This window comes from Pollachius pollachius, assembly GCF_949987615.1.
Source record: "Pollachius pollachius genome assembly, chromosome: 1".
Classification (NCBI taxonomy): Eukaryota; Metazoa; Chordata; class Actinopteri; order Gadiformes; family Gadidae; genus Pollachius; species Pollachius pollachius.
In genome coordinates, this window is record NC_136934.1 from 7,939,560 (window position 1) to 7,958,419 (window position 18,860).

Consider the following 18,860-nt stretch of genomic DNA (forward strand, 5'->3'; position numbering starts at 1 on the left):
AGGAGATAAAACACTGCTCTGAGCAAACTCGCAATGACTGTAAGAGCCGAGGTTTTTATGAAAGAGCACCCATGAACAGCATCAAGGACCAGAGAGACTGACGCAGCGAGGCCGTATAGACAGACCTCTGCAGATGGAGGAGAAGGAGCACCAGCTGTGGTTATAGAACATGGAGGAACCACCTCTGCACCACAAGAAGTAGAATTATCTAAAAAGGGCTCAGGACAGCAAACATGATTCCAGGTTTAATTCAATCACGCCACCAGCGGTGATGTCAATGGCGATCTCAGCGTTAGAGCGGCTTACGATTGGAATCTTTGTCGGATCAACAAGTTAAAATGTCTTGTGTTGCAGAGAGCGGCTCCAACTCCACGAGGAAGGTAAAAGAAATACTAAAATAAAATCAAACGAGAAAACAAAACGAAAACAATTTGGAAGGCGCTTTTTCAAACATAAAAAAATACAAAAAACAATTCTGTCTGATCGACACAGCATCAACATCAACATCATAGTTACAACGCAAAAAAAAAAAGAAAGTCTTCATAATGACAATAATAATACCTGTAATACCAACATTGACAGTAACAATAGCAATCATAATATTGATAATAATAGCAATAATTAGGATCATAAAAATTTGATGGACAACGAGAAGCTATGGAGTTCCTCCCACGACGGCCGAGAGGAAGAGCACCACAGGCAGTGTCCGTCGGCACAAAGCCCAAACCGCTGCCTGACATGAGGTAAAAAAAAGTCTGAAAACTGTCCATCCTCCCCAAGGGCGTCCGCCGAGGGAGAAATGTTGGACCGGAACCGATGTCAGGGATAAACACACCATGTTCCCCCCCCCCCCCCCCCCCCCCGAACCACCAACCTGGGCAGGATCACACGGAGTCTCCGCCCTCACACGAACCGGCTGTAGGGCCCCGTGACCTGGGTGAAGGCGTAGGGAGACACAGTGACAGTGGAGGTGGTGTTGAGTGTGGGAGCCAGCCTCGTCGCGGGCCCCTCCCTCTTGTCCATGGATAGTCCGAGCCCCGGGCCTGTCCTCACGGGAAGACCCTCCAGCTTGCGCTTCTTCCCCAGGGCCTTGATCTCCTCCGCGGAGTAGCCCATGAGAGCGGCTTCCTGCTGCCTCTGGAGGGCCTTCTCGGCCAGCAGTTTCATCTTGGCCTCCCATATGGCCAGGCCGTGGTGGGGCTGGTTGAGGTTCTTGTGCTGGTAGAAGACCAGAGAGATGCGGGTGGGGTGCGACCGGTCGGGCCTCTTCAGCGGCGTGGTGGCGTGGAGCTCCCGCCGGGCACACTCGATGAGGACGGACCCGTGGGCCGGCGCCACCGCCACCCCGCCGATGTTGGGGTCCAGGAAGTTGTGCTCGCTGTCCGAGAACACCTCGTCGTCGTCGTCGTGGCCCTTCATGCTGTCCGCGTCGCTCTCCACTCGCTCCCGGCCGGGGTCCCAGAAGGCCTGCTCCGACTGCTGCAGGGAGTCCGGGAAGAGCCTTCCCTCCGGGGCGGGGGAAGGGGTGTTGCCTGCCGCCGAACCGCCGCACGACTTCCAGGCGTTCTCCTGGAGCCCGAGGGGTGTCGAGGAGCGACTCTCCCCAGCTTTATGCCACATCTTGCCGGGGTAAGCGCCAGCAGGGTTACTGTGCTTCAGAGCAGGGTTGTACCCCGCGGGCTCCACGCCCCAGGCGTTGGGCTGGGGACTGGGAGCAGGACTTGGCCAGTAGCCGGGAGTGCCTGGACGTGGGGTGCCGGGTTGGGGGGTTCCTGGGTGAGAAGTGCCTGAAGGCGGGAGGCCCGAGTGACCGATGCCTGCTTGCGGGGTGGAAGGACGGGGGGTGCCGGGCTGTGGCGAGGGGGACGGGGACGGAGGTATTTTGAGCGAGGGTGAGGGGGAAGGGGCTGGCGAGGCCATTGAGGTGTTTGAGATTGGGAAGGAGGTCCACTGCTGGACGTAAGGAGACGGAAGCTGCGGCGGCTGCTGGTAGGACTGCTGCTTGTTTGGGGTGAAGGGCGAGACCACTGGGCCCGGCCGGGGGTTCCCATGCTCATCCCAGCCCATCGGGCCAGCGGTGCTGCCTGGCATGTGGCCTGGCCAGGCACCAGGCTGGGGAGTAGTGCTGGGTGTGTTGGCGGCAGACTGGCCGGGCGCGGTTCCTTCATACACAGGCACGTCCATGGGCTCCTGTTTGATTTGCGGGTTGCCCCTGTTGGAGTGCTCGGAGGAGACGGAGGACGGACGGGACTGGTTGCACTCCGGCGGCTGCTGCTGGGGGTAAGCGCTGCGTTGGTGGGCCACCTCCGGGTGCTGCTGCTCGGGGTGTCCCTGGGGGCAGGACTGCACCAGCTGGGCCTGAAGGCTCTGCACGTCGGGCTTCTTGTCCTCCTGGACACCCTTGGAACCCGCCTTGGACCAAGTGCCTCTGATCCCCTCGTAGGTCCTCATTTGAGGCCGGAAAAGTGCGTTTTGAGGGTAGTTGTAGTAGCCGTATGGCAGTGCAGTGAGATTGGGGTGGTAGCCATTGACCGGCCCGTTGGGAGATGGCTGGTCGTTGGAAGGGAGGCCTCCCCTTGCATAGAAGGCTGGGTGGGGGTAGACGTTGTAAGGGTCTGCCTGTGCAGGGTAGCCTTCCATAGAGCCTTTAAAGTGCTCCTTCTTAATGATGGGCTTCATCTCTTGTTTCACGACTGCTGTACGTTTGAAAGAGTAGAAGTAAAAGTTACTAAAGAGCACTATTCATCTTTTAATAAAATGTTGATACACATTTGGTCACGGCAGGCAGAGTTCAGGTTTTTAATGGATGTAAATTACACTTTGAAGTGAAGTAATTGGACTTCTTTCATCCACATTTAAAGCTTGTCATTTGGCTGACCCCTTAATCACAGCGAGGCTGGGAAAACGGTGCTGCCTGGAGTTAGTCCAGCGATCTGGCCCATTTCTTTCGTACAAAAGAACAGGACAGATCGCTGGACTAACTCCAGGATAATAAAATGTCTATTTAGTACCAATAGTCTTTATGAATCCTATCTCGTACCTGTTTTATTGCCTTGAGGGTGCGGCGAGCCGGCCACCACGCGCTCCACCTTGACCACCGTCTTCTCCGGCGTCTCCCCCGCCGCCGCCGCCTGCAGCTTCCCCTTCTTCTTCTCCGACGCCGCCTTCTTGGCCTCCAGGCGCCGCTGGCGGCAGGACTTGGCCGGCTCGGGCAGCTTGCGCACCTCGCGCCGGAAGGCCTGCAGCACCTGCAGGGCGCCCGTCTTCATCTTGAGCCGCTGGCCCTCCTCGCTGCCGAACTCGTCGCAGGTGGAGATGCGGTAGAGCGGCAGCACGTGGAGCTGCTCGTCCTCGGGTAGCACCCCCACCTGCCGGTTCGCCTCCTTGGTGAGGGTGCACACCTGAGAGTGGACGGGAGAGGATTGGTTGGACGGGGACCTTTCCCGAGTGACTCATTCAACTTTTTTCTTTTACGATTTTCTTTTTGCATTTTTTCTGCTTTATGATAGAGTGAGATAGACAGGACGGTAGGGGAGATGGAGGGGGAGGACATGCAGAAAAGGGCCACAGGCAGGAATCAAATCCGGGTGGCTGCGATCAGGACTAAGCCTATGTGGTACGGGCTCTACCCGGTGAGCCACTGGGGCGCCCATGACTCAACTTTAAAGAGTTGTTTGAGAAAGGCTAGCGTTGCGTTGCTTAACCGGCGACTGCTGCCACCAGTCTCCGGTGGCAGCAGTCTACCCCTGGGCATCCTTGAGCAAGACGCCCCGACACCCGACCTTTCCGTTTAATGACTGAATGCTGAATTCGATCAGCGGGCCTTTGAAAGAAGCGTCTGCTGAATGACTGAGTAACTAAGTAGTAAACAGCAGTGGAACGTACCACTGTGCAGCCGTTGGAGAGGTTGTGCTGGTCCTTGTGAGAGTGGGCACAGAAGTCCATGCAGGCTGTGACCCCGGAGAATGGCTTGCCTTCCTTCAGACCCAGCCGACACTGGGGAGCGCTGGACTCGGTCAGGCACTGGCGGAGAGGACAAGAGGACGGGGTTAGAGGTCATGGAAAGGCTAAGGGTGTGTCGAGATGAGTTTTGGCTAATAAAGTAAAACTTCTATTCAATTCAATTCGATGGAGTGATGATATATATTCATAAGATAAGCTTTACTATAGCTAGGTAATATATATATATTCATTTATTTATATCTGATTAAATATTATGTCAATAAAGATGACCTTTATCAATCACAGACCTTGTATCGGATGTGGAAGATTTTGGACGCAAATATTAACTTGATATTCATTTGGAATACCTGCAATGAGTGTGCGTCTGTGAAGGTGCGTACGTGTGCACATGTGCGTTTGCCATAGTGTGTGTGTGTATATGTGCACTTCCAGTCACCTGATTGCTGAAGGCCTTTGGAGCGAGCTGCTTGTACAGTGGAGCCACCTCGGTCGCCAGCTCCTGGAAATTATCCCTGAGTTTGTCTTCCTGTCGATCACAACACAACCCAGTCAGAAAACGACAACACGACAACACAACATCACAACAACACAACAACATGACAACTCGTTGGTAGGAGGAATTGCTGACCATAGCAGCAGATGGTGGGACACTTTATTTAAAATATTAAAATAAGAATCAATTGTAATTTCACCGGATATATTATATTTGATACTTTTTTTACCTTGATTGAACCCTATCAATAAAAATTAACATGAAGAATAAGTACACGCAAATAAAGATGTGTATTAGTATGTACGCACTTATTGTATGTTCTATGTCCTGGCACTTAAAAATAGTACTTAGCACCGTGTAGCGTATTATCCTAGCCCTCGTTGTTGTTATATCTTAACTGAACCGACAGCGACATATTGTTCGATTCCCGACCACCGTGCTGACGACTGTAGGGTACGGTCAGGGTACCTCTTCGGGGCGCTCGCCTTGCAGGCGGAACTTCCGGGGGATCTTGCTGCGGGCGTACTTGCAGCCGTTGAAGTACATGCTCCAGGAGCAGCCGAAGGAGAAGGACGCGCCACAGGTCTCTGAGTCCCGGCCCTGGCACGCACACGTCCGGCTGCAGGGGGCGACAGAGAGCGCGAGGAACAGGCATTAGAAGAGTAGGGGCAGGGTGATGCTTTAAGACGGCATTGGGAGCTGTGGTGGGTGGAACGCTCTGTAAACAATTGTTGGTAAGATCCCAGTACATAGGTTGTGGAAAAAATACACACATATACAGAATGTGTACATACAGAAACATGTTTTTTCTAGATAAATCTCAATTGGCGATACGGCTGTGATTGTCTTGTCTTTTACCACCATTCTAATACCCCTTAAACACAATAATATTCATGCATATACTTTTTTTTCTCCAATGATATTAAAATAGATTTCCCTACCATCAGCGACTGCAATGTTCAGTGAGCTTAACTACTTTGGCACCTTGTTCCTTCCTGCTATTAATTAATGAAGGAGAAGCTTTTAGCCGAAAGCCACTGAACTCAGACACACGTCATTAAGGAACCGTGGGTGTGGTGTGCCCCCCGCCCCCACCCAACTCACTCGTCATTGAGGCCGCAGCGGCGGCTGGTGGGGTTGCCGAACTGCGTGAGCGATTCGGAGAGCTCGCGGTACAGCTTGTCACCCAGCGCGGCGGGCACGCCCTCCCAGGCCATGATGAGGATGATGATGACGGCGTTGGCACAGTGGTGGCCCATGCGGTGGCGGACCAGACACATCAGCTTCTCCGTCTCGCTGCCCCGCCGGACAACCTGGAGCGGAGAGGAGGGGGGGAGGACAGGAGATGGTGTGTTTACAACTGAGAAGGTTCGATAGGATTTGAAATGTATTTCAGGATCGAGGACTTCAGGCTCAGTTATGGTTCCACGCCGACACAACGCAATGACCACGCAGGCGGTTCGAAGCAATCGTGAACCTATTTTGGTTCTGCGTCGGGTTTGAGTGAGCGGACCAATCACAGCCCTTGCTCCTGCGTCGCCTCGACGCAAGGTTACAATTTTTGGGGGGCGCACGTCAGGCCCTTGCGGTGGACGCAGGGAGGGTCCGCAAGGACGTAATGGATCCGTAACCCCCTTGCGTTGCTCTGACGTACAACCAGGCGCGTTGTGAGGCCTGGGCATTCGAGGCTATAGCCCCGGATCTTTTGGGAATAGCCCCGGATTGTGGTGCCATCAAAAAAAACAAAAACATAATGCTGAAAATAGCCCCGTAGAGTTCACTTATTTGTGGTTGAATTACCAGCAGCCACAGATGCAACATTGTAGCGAGTGAAAACCGCAAAATTCTGAAGTGTCCATATATGTGCAGATTTAGAATAATTTGTTGCAAAATGTTGCAAACTCAACGTCGGTATTCTTTCTTCTCTATGCATAGCGCATCTCATCGATAATGCTGTTTCGTGCTGCTAGCCTTTTAGTGAGATCAGAGAGTGTTGAGAAGGACTGTAATAAAATATCTTTGGTAAGATGGATATAAGAAGAGACCTGCAGTGAATTCAACCCGGTCCACTTGACATCGGGTAGGTGCATGACAGTGGTACCGTAAAACTTCAATAGCCCAGGCTTTTATTTGTTTCTATCACTGAACTTTCGAACAAAAGTCTTGCTCAGCAACGATGGGAAATACTATCAAATGTATTATTTAATCCAGTACGAATATTACCGTACATGTTTACCAGGTAATCGAATAACGCCTACACACACACACACACGCGCTCGCGCAGATAATTTCCTGTGGGCCGTTAACGTTTCGGGCCGCCGGGTCAACTTCGCAACCAATTCGATTTTGTCTAGAGGAGAGTAAATGAGCGCCCCCCCCCCCCCCCCCCCCCGCCCCCCCCCCCCCCGAAGTGGTACAGCCCAGGTGGGCCTTGAACTGCGATTGGTCAGAAAGACGTAACAGCTAATGACAACATTGAACTCTCATGCAGGCTCAAACAGAGTGACACACAAACACACACACTTTTAGAGTTTTTCACCCGCTCCGTATCCAGCTTGTTCCACGCTTTAAGCACCCAGGCTATTAGTATGCGGCGAGCTGGGGCTCTCATGTTCCCCCCTGCGGTGTATTCCTTGTCCGCATTCCCTGCCATCCAGTTGTCATACGATTCATGCAGACTGGCTTTGAACGGCTGATTCCATGGATGTACTTTGCGTGTGCCGTGTTTTCCCGTCGATGTGGCAAAGCTGTATGGTTATGCTGTTGAGAGCTTAAATAAATGGACTATATAAGTTGACTATGAACAATTATTGAAGTTTAACATTTTGTTCAGCAAATTTGACAACTGACAGATGCAATATTGTAGCAAGTGAAAACCGCACAATTCTGACTTGTACATTTATGGGCAGATTTAGAATCATTTGCTGCAAAATGTGAGAATCAAAAATGCAAATTTGATTCTCTATGCATAGCGCATCACGTCGATATTGCGGTTTAGTGCTGCTCTAGTTTGCACAGATTCAGGAGACCCGCAGAGTGAATTCAACCCGGTCCACTTGACATCGGGTGGACGCATGACTATTTGGCTACAGGCTTTTCTAATGTCTCATTTTGGCTGCTGGTATATGTGGTGCACTTCCCTATCCTTAACGTTAACATTAACCTAATCAGTAGGCCTGCCCCGACGTGAGTCAGACATGACGATTGGTCTTTCCTTTACTTCTCAAACTATGTTTCAATTGCATGTTCATCAGCCCGATTTTCAAATTTTCTCGGGGGAGAAACCCCCGAACCCCAGTTATAAAAGGACCATAACTTCTGGGCTACAGCCCCGAATATTTTCAATTGATATAGACGCTCCTGCATACAACCATAACTAAGCCTTTATGCTACAGGTCATTCACAACACTGTTCTTCAACCTGCTGTCCTGTCCCACTATGATAAGGCACAGAGCGTGATATAAGAAATGTATTTATCAATGCCTTGTCCCTCTTTGGATAAGGATCTAATTATAACATAGTAATGTAACTTTTCACAGTCAATTGATTTGAGTATCAAAGCGTTGATTACAGAAATCTAGTTTACATCCAATCTAGATAGCTTCTCACTATTTAATCTCTTCCGCACAATCAACACACTGCAAGACACACACCAACACACACACACACACACACACACACACACACACACACACACACACACACAGAAAAACACCTTCAAAATAGCTAATTGGGTTAGCTGTTTTGAATCCATAAATCCATTAGGGAGGTAGGTGTGTGTGTGTGTGTGTGTGTGTGTGTGTGTGTGTGTGTGTTTTAAGTGACAGCAGTGACAAGCAGATACACACACATTTGTCACCCCGTGATTGTAAAACAGCAGGGTGCTCCTGAATGTAACTACTGATACGTGCCCCCCCCAACCCCACCCCCAAACAAACACAAACACTCAAACACACACACACAGACACACTCACACTCTCACTCTGACGTCATATAACTTCACTTGACTGTCTGTCAGTGTAATCAGGTTGTTAGGGGCTGGCTGCTGCTGTACCCCCTGATCTTGGTAGCTCCCACTCTCCATGATTAGCAATTAGGTGCTACTCAGAGGGTCCTTACCCAACACAGTAAACACACATCCAAAGATAACATTTTAGCTAAGAGCTACTTGGCTTTGTCACATTAATATACTTCAAACTTCAGCCTTATGTATAGAGCATTTTGCACTCCTTAAGCAAGGGCAGGCAGTTTGGTGAATCCTCCCCGATTGAGCTTGATTTTTAAAGTATCCAACTGTAAAAATCATATCCCTTCCTCCAGGCCTTCCTCTAAAGCTTCTCCACCAAAACACATGACTTGCTCGCTAGTTTAAGCAATAGTGGCCCTTATCCATACACATGTGCTGGCTTGGCTCGACTTGGTTTGACTTGGCACGTCCGCCCAGCGTGGCTGTGATCTAAATTTAGGGCTTTCTACTTGAAGGTGTGTCTTTAACTGACTTTCTTGAGGCGATGACACAACAACACATCCTGTTGTACTTTAAGTTGTATATTATAACCTGTCATGAATGGGATTGATTAATGTAGGAGACTGGTTTCAGACAGACGGAACACACACAATCATATCCACGTTGAAGAATGTTCAATGCTCCCCCTTTTTGCTCTCTTATCTCAGTAGCTCATTGAGAGACAATTAATTATAGATAAGTCTTGGTTACACATTAGACAATGTTAAACACATATTTCCAGAGAGCCATGCGATGACCTTTAATTAGGAAAAAAAACACGTTGAATATCAGCTAATAGTGTGAATTATTTTCCAATGTCTGGTCTTTAAAACAAGAATAATCTGTGTCGTTCTTCAAAGAGGTATTTTGTTTGGCAAGCGGATATTGTCAAACTAAAATCTCTGCAGTGCGCTTCTATCTATACCTTCACTGACCATTACATTAATGACCTTTATAATTATAAAGTTATAGGAACGAACAAATAATAACAAGCAAGCTATTGAGAACTCGAGCCATACTCTGCTTGCATGGCGTTGGTTTTATTTTGTGTTTCCTATACTGACATCACCGCAACTCACTAGGAGGCGTGTATACTGTGCTTTGGCTGAACTCTGGAGATTTCCAATCACAGGCCCAACTTGGTGGGTGTAAACTGGTAATGGAAAGACCGGCATTCCATGGTTTGAAAACAAAGGGCCATAGATCTGCCTGGCTTTATAGAATAATCTGGTCATGCACTATTAAAATTGTACATTTTCTAATTCTTATTATTATTCTTATTTCCTATCAATTTGTTTGCATCGTTGAGGAAGCCAGGAATTCCTTCCCTGGCCATGAATGAACCCTGGCCCTTGTTCCAATTGCTTCATCTTGTCACTTTCTTGGCCCGGTGGCTCAGAGCGGTACTGCAGTCCTGTGTGTGAGACTACTTACCCACTTGGCGATGGGACACCCTCTTGAGCTCTTCCCCTCCCGGCCAGTGTACACCACCTTCTCGATCCTGACGGCCTCTCCCTTCTCTCCGTACCTGTACAGTCGAGGCGAGGACCAGGGTGAATAAGCGTTTCTCTTTGTCGTTTGGGTACATTGTTTTTGTATGCAAAGCGAGAAGCAGATTGAAGTTAGGCATATAACTCATGGACCCCTACAGGGATACAGCCTGGTAGCTTTCTGCAGGGAGTCGCTCACTGCTTCATTATCATGATAATGGGCTGTTCTGTCACCGACAGCAAACCCAGCCCCGGTGACGGCAGAGTTGACATGGAGATACTGAGATTCATGAGGACATGCATGGAAGTGCAACCGAGCACCACACACCTCTATCGTATTATCACAACTCTAGTGTATATCATGAACAGAAACCGCTAGTATTTTATCACACATCCCCTAGTCTAGTATCCTAATCATCAAGCATAGAACCTCACACCTTAGCTTTGGGGTCTTTCTATTAAGCCTACTGCCCACTGGCCGTATGAGTGTGTGTGTGCATGCGTGTGTGTTTTCGAGTAAGCGGAGCGCAGGGGTTAGGTGTGTGGTGGGGGGATTCTAAGCTGCCGGCCTGTCACTCCCAAAACTTCAACCCCAAGGGGTATTAGTGTGTGTGCATCAGCCACCTTCCACGTATAGTTGGTTTTGTTTTGGGGGAAGGGGTTCCTGTCTCTACAGGGGTGGCTGGCTAGGGGTCAAGAGTTTGGTTAGGTCAGCCGAGGGTCATGCAAGGCTTTAGATTTTACGTCACCCATCAAACCAACAAAAGGGGACTCCCCCCCCGGAACCCCCCTCTCCTTCGGGTCCCCGCGGCCCCTCTGGAGACTGATGAGTCACTGCTCTCCACACATACCCTCGGCCTGAATAATGGACGCCCGTAGAGCTGCAACCGTGGCGCCAAATCCCAGCGCTCATAGCAGTCATAGTACCTCCTGCCTGTCACATGCTTGTCAGGCTAACTTTGAACATCAACAAATCTTTCACTGAACAATACAAGTGTGTCTTAAAAAAAACAAGTGTGACTTAAAGTTCTGAAGCGTGGTGACCAAGCCATATAACTCTTCCACACCTCCAATACCTCCTGCCCTCGTCGCCTTCTCATTTCTTAGTAATAATGTCTCTCCTTCTCACTCGCAGCATTATTGTATATCTTTCTATTCTTCTCTTTTTACATCTGCAGGACCTTCTGATGCAGTTGATATTTCCTGTTTCCTCAGCCAGATTCTAGGTCACAGATTCCCCTGAGGGCACAATAAGTGAAACCAGCAGAGAGAACGAGGAGCGCAGAGTAGAGCTGCAGGCCACAGCCGACAGAGAGACAGAGAGAGAGAAAGAGAGAAAAAGAGAGAGAGAGAGAGAGGGAGGGAGAGATAGAGAAAGAGAGGGAGGGAGGGAGGGAGAGAGAGAGAGAGGGAGAGAGAGAGGGAGAGAGAGAGAGATGAAGAGAGTGATTGAAATAGAGGAAGGGAGGCAGAGAGATAAGAGAGACAGATGGAGAGAGATATGAAGCGCAAGGAGGGGACGGAGAGAGGAATGGAGAGAGGGTGTTAGTGCGATGTGATGTCACACCTATGAAATGCTAGAAGGATGCTAGCCCTCAGCTATGAAATGCTAGCCCCCAGCTTGCAGTGGTTTTAATAATTGGAAGAAGGGTGCTCTATTGCATTCATTGTGTGTGTGTGTGTGTGTGTGTGTGTGTAAACAAAGGGAGGGGTGGAGCGTAAAATGGTTGCCATGCCAACAATGTGTAACACAGGTGCAATACTAGCAAGACAAGAGAGGGGAGACGGGGGGACGGGGACGGGGAGAAGACAAGCGATCAGCAGGAGTCCCACCTGGTCTCCATCAGTTCCCGTATGGAGGCGACGGTAGGTCCAGACCCCAGGTGGTTGTAGTACGGACCCTCATCCTTCTCCAGGATTTGCTCTATGCGAGGGAAGAACCAGTAAAAAGTGTTAACTATTGAAGAATTTGGCAGACACTGGCATCCACGGCCTTTTTCTCAGATACATTCATTCTGTTCTTATCAGCACATGCTGAGCACTCTTCTGGTTTAATGCGACGGCAAGCTCTAACCCCAACGTATTTATACATGTCGGTTGGCTGTATAATAATTGCATTATTAATAATAATAAAAATAATTGTTAGAATAATAATACATTAAACTTGTATAGTGCTTTTTAAAATACTCAAGGACGTTTCGCAGAGTGAACAGGCAGGGTAAAAAGGTACCTGTAGATGAAAAGGTAGCGCAAGAAGTTCAAGAACTGCAGTATTTGAAGTGTTTCAGTAAACAAGGAGAAGGGGATTAGACATTATCTTTCTGAGGTCACAAAGGCACGCATGTGAAAGGGGGGGGGGGGGGGGGGGGGGGGTGCAAGTGAGGAGAACATAGCTACAGCTGCTCCAGGGAATGGTGGAAAACCAGACAGAGCGGCTGTGAGTGTAGGGGCTTTTAAATGCTCTGTAGGCAAATAAATTGTGCATTGGCGTGTGGCTGATGTGGTCAGTGCACTCATTTGAATTCAACGAGACTACATTGTTACGCGGCAAACTGCCGTTGAAAACAGATTTTTTCAATTCCCTTTCTGCCCTAGTATTGCTGCCTCCATGTGCTTCTCATTTTTTGCGTATATATATGTTATTGTTAAGTTATAAATACTTGTATTTAAAACATACAGTATATACAGGCTTGCTACAATTACTATAGAAATACTGCAGAGCAGTTGTACTCCGAGTCTGGTTGTTTACAAAGGTTGCGGAGGATTAATTTTGCGGTGTGTGAACGGGCGCCAGCATTCGCAGCCAAGTCAAACTCACTGCAATGTAAACAGTGTGTGAGCGTGAGCCGCTGTCACACTCCGCCGTGTATCCTGAGGTCACATTCCATTTTTACGACAAGTGGGAGGAGCCAGGGTGTGGCCGCCGAGCAGGAAGTAGCCTAGTCATAACAAATTCCAGTGGGAGATTAAAGCCGCCCACGTATTAACGTGAGCATTAGGGCCGGTAATCTGAAGGCCTGTGGTTGAAGTACACACATAGTGTTTCCCTACAGCTGCTAGCCCCCCCACGGAGTGTTCACTCTGTGTGCTTTAGGGACAACGGAGGACTGGGTTCCTAACTAATGCAGGCTCTTATGCAGGCTGCCAGGATTAAGGGTGGAAGGCTGAATCTCCTCTCTTTGTGCCTGGCATTGTATACCGTATGTATACGTTTCTGTACGTTTAAATACGTATGAATAATCGGTACATTATTCAACTGACTTTATTTTCGCCTAACAGTTTCAAAGAGTCTCCCGCACATACAAGGGACATTATTTATAGATGCCAACTCCATGAATATTTCAGCGGGAAAGCATTAAGCAGGTGGATTTGCGTTATCTGCCGTGTGAGGCGGTTGGAAACTGCATATTAGATTGTAAATACTGTTGGAATAATATAAGCGTGTGTGTAGGTTTGTCACCATCACTGTATGTGTTTGCTTACAGATTTTAACATTTACTGTCTGGGATTAACAAAGTGCATTTTCTTTAACAAATGTGCTGAATTTGTAACTGATCAGATAGAGGCAAAGAAGGGATAAAGTGATAAAGCACATAAGATATTCGGATTGCTTTTTAACGTAAACCTATAGACTACACAATGGAGAAGTGCTTACACCATTCAATCCCGTTAAGTTGCTGCTGAAATAATTATAACGTATAGGAAACACTATCCTGAGAGTTACTGGAACATACGTCTCCATATACAGTAACATAATGAGTGTGGTCAGTGTGGACCAGGGGTAAACGTTGCTCTACTGCAGCCACTATCCACTCTGTAAAGCAAACCCGGCCTGACAAAGGGCTGAGTGAGCGCCTTCTGCTCTGATAGGCCAACCTGTCACAGCCTGGGCCGACACAATAGGCTCCCTCTCCCAGCCCCTATCACTCCCCAGCACAACCCCAAGAGCCTCCCACTGTTACAGGCTGGGGTGGACGGTACTGTATCCCTGGGCACAGCGGCCGCCCACCCCTGGCAACGCCGCCCGCATTCTCAGACACAGGCAGCCGGGCGCCCGGAGCGAGGAGCTGGGGGGGGAAGGGAATCCCGTCACCTGATGTCGGAGTGGGGACGGGGACGCGGGTGGGGTGAGTGGCACTGATGTAATAACGATCCCCACTTCCTCTGCAGCGCAATAGGTGGGAGGGGATATGCTAATCATGATCATAGTGACAGGATGCTCGCTCTGCTCAGATCGAGGTTGTGTTAAGAGTGCTGGTGGCCCTTGGTGGATAGGAAATGTTGTTGTCGTTAGATAAGGTTGGTGTCGTGTAGAATTGGGGATTGTGTTAATATGTTAAAACGTGGGTGTTCTGCTGAACTCTGTATCTGATAATATGACCTGAAACACTCGTACTGTTTGAACCGTTCGTATTCCATGCATGGCTTACATTCTGGCTGTTATTTACAATATTTACAATCTTAGCTCAGCATTGCATTGACAACCCAATGTATTTTAATGCACATAGCAGTAACCTTGCCAACTCACCAACACAGTCACAGACGGGGAACTCTGCCTGCAGGTCCTTTGCAGGCGTGTCCAGGAGGTTCTTGGTGGGTGTGTCCAGGTAGCGTAGAGGGGATTCCAGGAAACCTCGGAGGGACGGCGAGCAGGGTAGACTATCCTTAGTGGGTGTGTCTTCCTCTGAGTAACAGGTGGTGGACAGCACGGTCAGCCCTCCAGAATTCTCGATCTTCATGCGTTTGGGAAGCGGCGAGAAGGGCATGTTGAATGGGTCTTCAAGGGCCTTAGGCTGCTGCTGCTGCAGGAGAGTCTGCTGAATCTGCAAAGAGAGTGCCTGGTCCCTCGGGTGCTGTACCTGTGCAGGGTTTACTTCAGAGGCCAGGCTTGAGGCTGCTTCACATTGGCTCCCTGTTTTGTTTGCGTCGACTTCCATCTCTTGTCCTGCTAGATTGGGCTCAAAGCTGGGTGGGGCGGAGAGGCCGAGAGGATCGGCCTGGGTGTTCGATGACAACGAGAACCCATCAGGTCCTGAGTTGGCGTTGACATGACCGTTGCTTTCCACTGCTTTAGCTGCTGTCGGGGCTTGCTCCATGGGCTGGCTTGCAGGGAGCACCGGAGCTGGTGAATCCCCGAATTCTGCCTCAAACTGGAGCATCAGGTCTTCGTACTTTGGGTCAACGTGGTTGAGGCTTGGTAACTGCGAGGTGCTGGATGTAGAGGTAAGAGGTGTGGTGGGGGTACTGCTGCTGTCAGTAGGGGCCGTGCCATCAGTCTCTCTCTTAAGATGGGTTTCAGGGCCAGCAGGCTGGATTGGAGGACCCATGGGAGCCAGAGGGTTGTCGGACAAGGCAGGAGCAGTAGAGGTGATAATCAGGGGGATGGATGTGGATACCTGAGAGCTGGCTGGGGCAGGGAGGCCTGCAGCCGCAGCCTGAGAGGGAAGGCTTGGAAGGGTCAGAGAGGGGAAGGAACCAGCTGGCAGACTGGCTTGGAACGGGGCTCTGACCAGAGCATGGGGTGAGGGTTTCACTACACTGATCTGATTCTGAGGCAGGAAGGTTGGCAAGGAGGCTTTCTGCTTGGTCTTCTTGATAACTATTGGTTTGGGTTTGGGCGTCTGAGGGCTTGCTGGCACCCCACTCGTGGATTTGCTTTGAGTGGCCTTCTTCTTCTTGGGTTCCTTGGGCTCCTGTTTGATTGCTAGGGGGTTCATTCCCTCAGGTCCAACTTGAGGCCACCACTTTTTTAGATTTTGGCAAGCTGACGGAGACCGCTCGTCGAGCCCTCCAAAGCCAGGAGCATGGTTCGAAAAGAGGTTCCTCTTGTAGGTAAGATGCTGCTGCAGTGCTGCCTGAGTTGAGTGACAAATTGCTGCTTGACCAGGAGACAACGGTGGCCCAGAGTGGTGCTGGCCCTGTTGACCATTCATTTTGCCATAATGTCCTATGGTGGCAATGTTATGGTAATACTCCCCCGAGTCTGGCTCCTGCTTTATCCTGGCAGACCCTGGATGGCCCTGGGCCTGGAAATTCTCACTTGGGCTATATTGGTGTTGGACAGGATGCTTGAAGCGAGGTTTGCCTAACTTTCCACTGCTGTCCCCAAGCAACTGTTTAAGCTCAGACATGGGGTCTATGCTAATGTTGGGCGGAGCTGAGTTTGCAGGCATCCACTGGTTCCTCTGGCTGGTGGGGCCTGCACCGGAGCCCTCCTGCCACTGCTGGGGGTTTGGGCTGTAGCCCGGGGGTTTCCCTTGGCTCGGAAAGCAAGAGTTAGAGGATGGAAGAGGGGAGGTGTGGGCTGGCTGACCCTGGGACTGGGGTCTGTTTTGCTCCCAGGACACCATGGCCTCTTGGCTTGGGTTTAGCCCTGGTGGGACGGATTGTGAACGTGAGGACAGGAGGGGGCTCTGGGAGGATGGGTAGAAGTGAGTTCCATTCTGAGGCTTGGAAGGGTGATTATGAGCATGTGGGTAATGCTGATGGATGTGACCTGGCATTGAGGCCTGGCCTTGAGAGCCAGCAGCCTGTGGACCGGTGCCAGACAATTGGGTCAGAGCCTCTATAGCAATGGCTGTCTGGAGACTGACATTCTTTTCCTTGGCTATAGAGAGCACCTGTGGGGAGCAGGGAATAGGAGCTTTGGTGCAGGGTAGGGTACCTGGATGGGATCCTTGGTGCCCTTGGTGCTGCTGGTACGGTGTAGAGACACTATGAACGGAGTGGGCTCCATTCATAGAGTGCTGGGGTTGAGGGAAGTGGTGGGGTTGGGATTGTTGAAGATCAGGCTGCTGTAAGTGAGGAGCCACTCTCTTTATTTTGCAGGGCATGTTATCTTCATTGGCCGCCATCTTGATCTTCTTCTGCAGCCACTCCAGGTAGTCGGGACAGTCAGGTCCATCACAGTCACAGTTGGGAGGTTTGTGCCCATGCTTGGCCTGGCTCAGTGCGGTCTGTAAAGTGTTAATGTCTTCTGGAGACTTGACCCCTCCTTTAGGCGCCCCTGCAGTGGCTCTGGCCTCCACACCATCAGAGTCCATCTCCTGGGAGAACTTTTCATACAGCTTGGTAGGGTTGGGCTTCACTGGGACGGCAGCGCAGGAGGACGAGGAGGGGGGCAAGGAGTCCAGGCTAGCAGAGAAAGCCACAAGGTTGTGGGCGTCCTCCATGTCTGCTTGGTGGACAGGCTCACCAGGAGCTGCACCACCCTGACTCTTCCAGCAGGGGAGCTGCTGTTGGGGGTTGCCGAACTTGCCCTGCCCTGGGGGTATGCTCCCTGCCCTTTGCTGCTCTGATTCCGTGGAGGGATCCTCATTATTTGGGTAGCGCCTCGCCCCATTGGCCCGTTCCAGGCTCAGCATGCCTTCCTGGAGGCGGTCATGTGACCCGATTTCCATCTGGCCTCCTCTTCTGGGGCCATCCAACGAATCAGCTTCCAAAACAGTCTAACGGAGAAATATGGAGAGAGATGAGTGTCAGTCATGACAGATTAGGATTCCATCAACTTTAAAAAGCCCTTAAAGGGAAAGTGCATCTGACAAAGACAAGCATGGAAACATGCTTGTGTGTGCTCGAGACACGAGCACACACAACTCAAGAAAAACAAGCAGGTACAAAATATAGGAAAACAAAGCCCTAGGAAATACCACGGTGATGTAATACAAACGTTAACATAACAAGTGTGTCGTATACCAATACGATACAGGTCCCTGCAACACACTAGGAATAAACATGTACCACATATGTTATAGAATATATATAACAGAATAAATGATCACTGATAAAAATGTAGGATACAACTGTTTAGGTTTAACTCAATTAATTTACAAAGAGAAATGTGGGGAGGTTATTTAGTCACTAGTCTGTCACAGAACATTCACTGTAAAAGGAAGTAAAACACAATTGCTTTACAGAAGTCCTTACACAACAGGCCAGTGTAGGAGTCACAAGTATATGAACTGTGAGATCACTTGATTTCTGTGAATCTGTGTACTGGTAAATGAATGTATCATGTGAATGTGTCATGTATTTTCGTTTTATTCTGCCCTGATGGAGCTTATAAACCATTTGACCATTCTCTCTTTATCTAATAAACCTTTTTTTATGAGCAAGGTAGCATAACTAAATGGCCCAAACTTTGAACAGGGACCAATAATACCTGGGCCCAAGCTTGTCCCATTGTCCCTACTTGGTGGAGGTAACACCTCATAACTGAATTCAACATTGTAAATATGGCGATTTACTATTAACAGACACTTTGACTCAAAGGAACTTAAAGAGAGTTTGAAGTTATGCATCTTGCTTAAGGAGGCCTAACTGTAAGCTGCAGACCCTCAAAACCTTTGGTGTGTGCAACTAGTGTTAGAGCAGAAACAAAGCCGCAAAGCTTTATAAACCTATCAAAACTAGAAATATAATTATTGTAATTTTGCAACCGCAATATGGCTCCAGCATGACCTGACATAAAGGAGGACAATGTTTGGAGAATAATGACCTCATTCAGAGTGGGTATGACCTATGTTTAAAGCGAATTAATAGATTGGGTAGATAAATCAGGTTGTACAGTGTGAGTTACTCTGCAGCCAGCTATGGTCTACCTAGTTGGTGTTTATAACACAAGATGTGGCTAAATGTTAAATGGAAATACCTCATCTGTTGGCAATCAGTTATCCAAAGTTAGTGTTGAATAGGTTCAAGAAGCCATAGTGTTTCAAAGTCTATCCTGAGGAATGATTGACAGAGTCCAGGAGGGCGGTACCTCAAGCCTAACATACCAAGTCAAAATACTATATGATGTTATAGCACAGCTAAAAGGGGACAATGTAAATGTAAGCTCAGACGCAAACCGTTTAAAGTCTGAAACAAGCCCCCCCCCCCCACACACACCACATACACAAACACACAA

General features: G+C 49.4%; 1 protein-coding gene across 3 annotated transcripts in view; it reads right to left on the bottom strand.

The window, feature by feature from the left end:
- Positions 1-873: 873 nt before the first annotated feature.
- tet3 (tet methylcytosine dioxygenase 3) overlaps positions 874-18,860 on the bottom strand; it is a 32,318-nt gene continuing 14,331 nt past the window's right edge. For 2 of the 3 annotated variants that reach the window (XM_079748500.1, XM_079748499.1), the window contains 9 exons: positions 14,481-17,400; positions 11,786-11,876; positions 9,897-9,990; positions 5,561-5,769; positions 4,925-5,075; positions 4,400-4,489; positions 3,886-4,023; positions 3,041-3,401; positions 874-2,696 (listed from right to left, as the gene is read on the bottom strand). In XM_079748500.1, coding sequence (XP_079604626.1) covers positions 904-2,696; positions 3,041-3,401; positions 3,886-4,023; positions 4,400-4,489; positions 4,925-5,075; positions 5,561-5,769; positions 9,897-9,990; positions 11,786-11,876; positions 14,481-17,352 — 5,799 coding nt within the window. In that variant the 5' untranslated portion in view covers positions 17,353-17,400 and the 3' untranslated portion in view covers positions 874-903. The remainder of the gene's footprint in view (positions 2,697-3,040; positions 3,402-3,885; positions 4,024-4,399; positions 4,490-4,924; positions 5,076-5,560; positions 5,770-9,896; positions 9,991-11,785; positions 11,877-14,480; positions 17,401-18,860) is intronic. The other variant, XM_079748501.1, reaches the window with a different exon arrangement.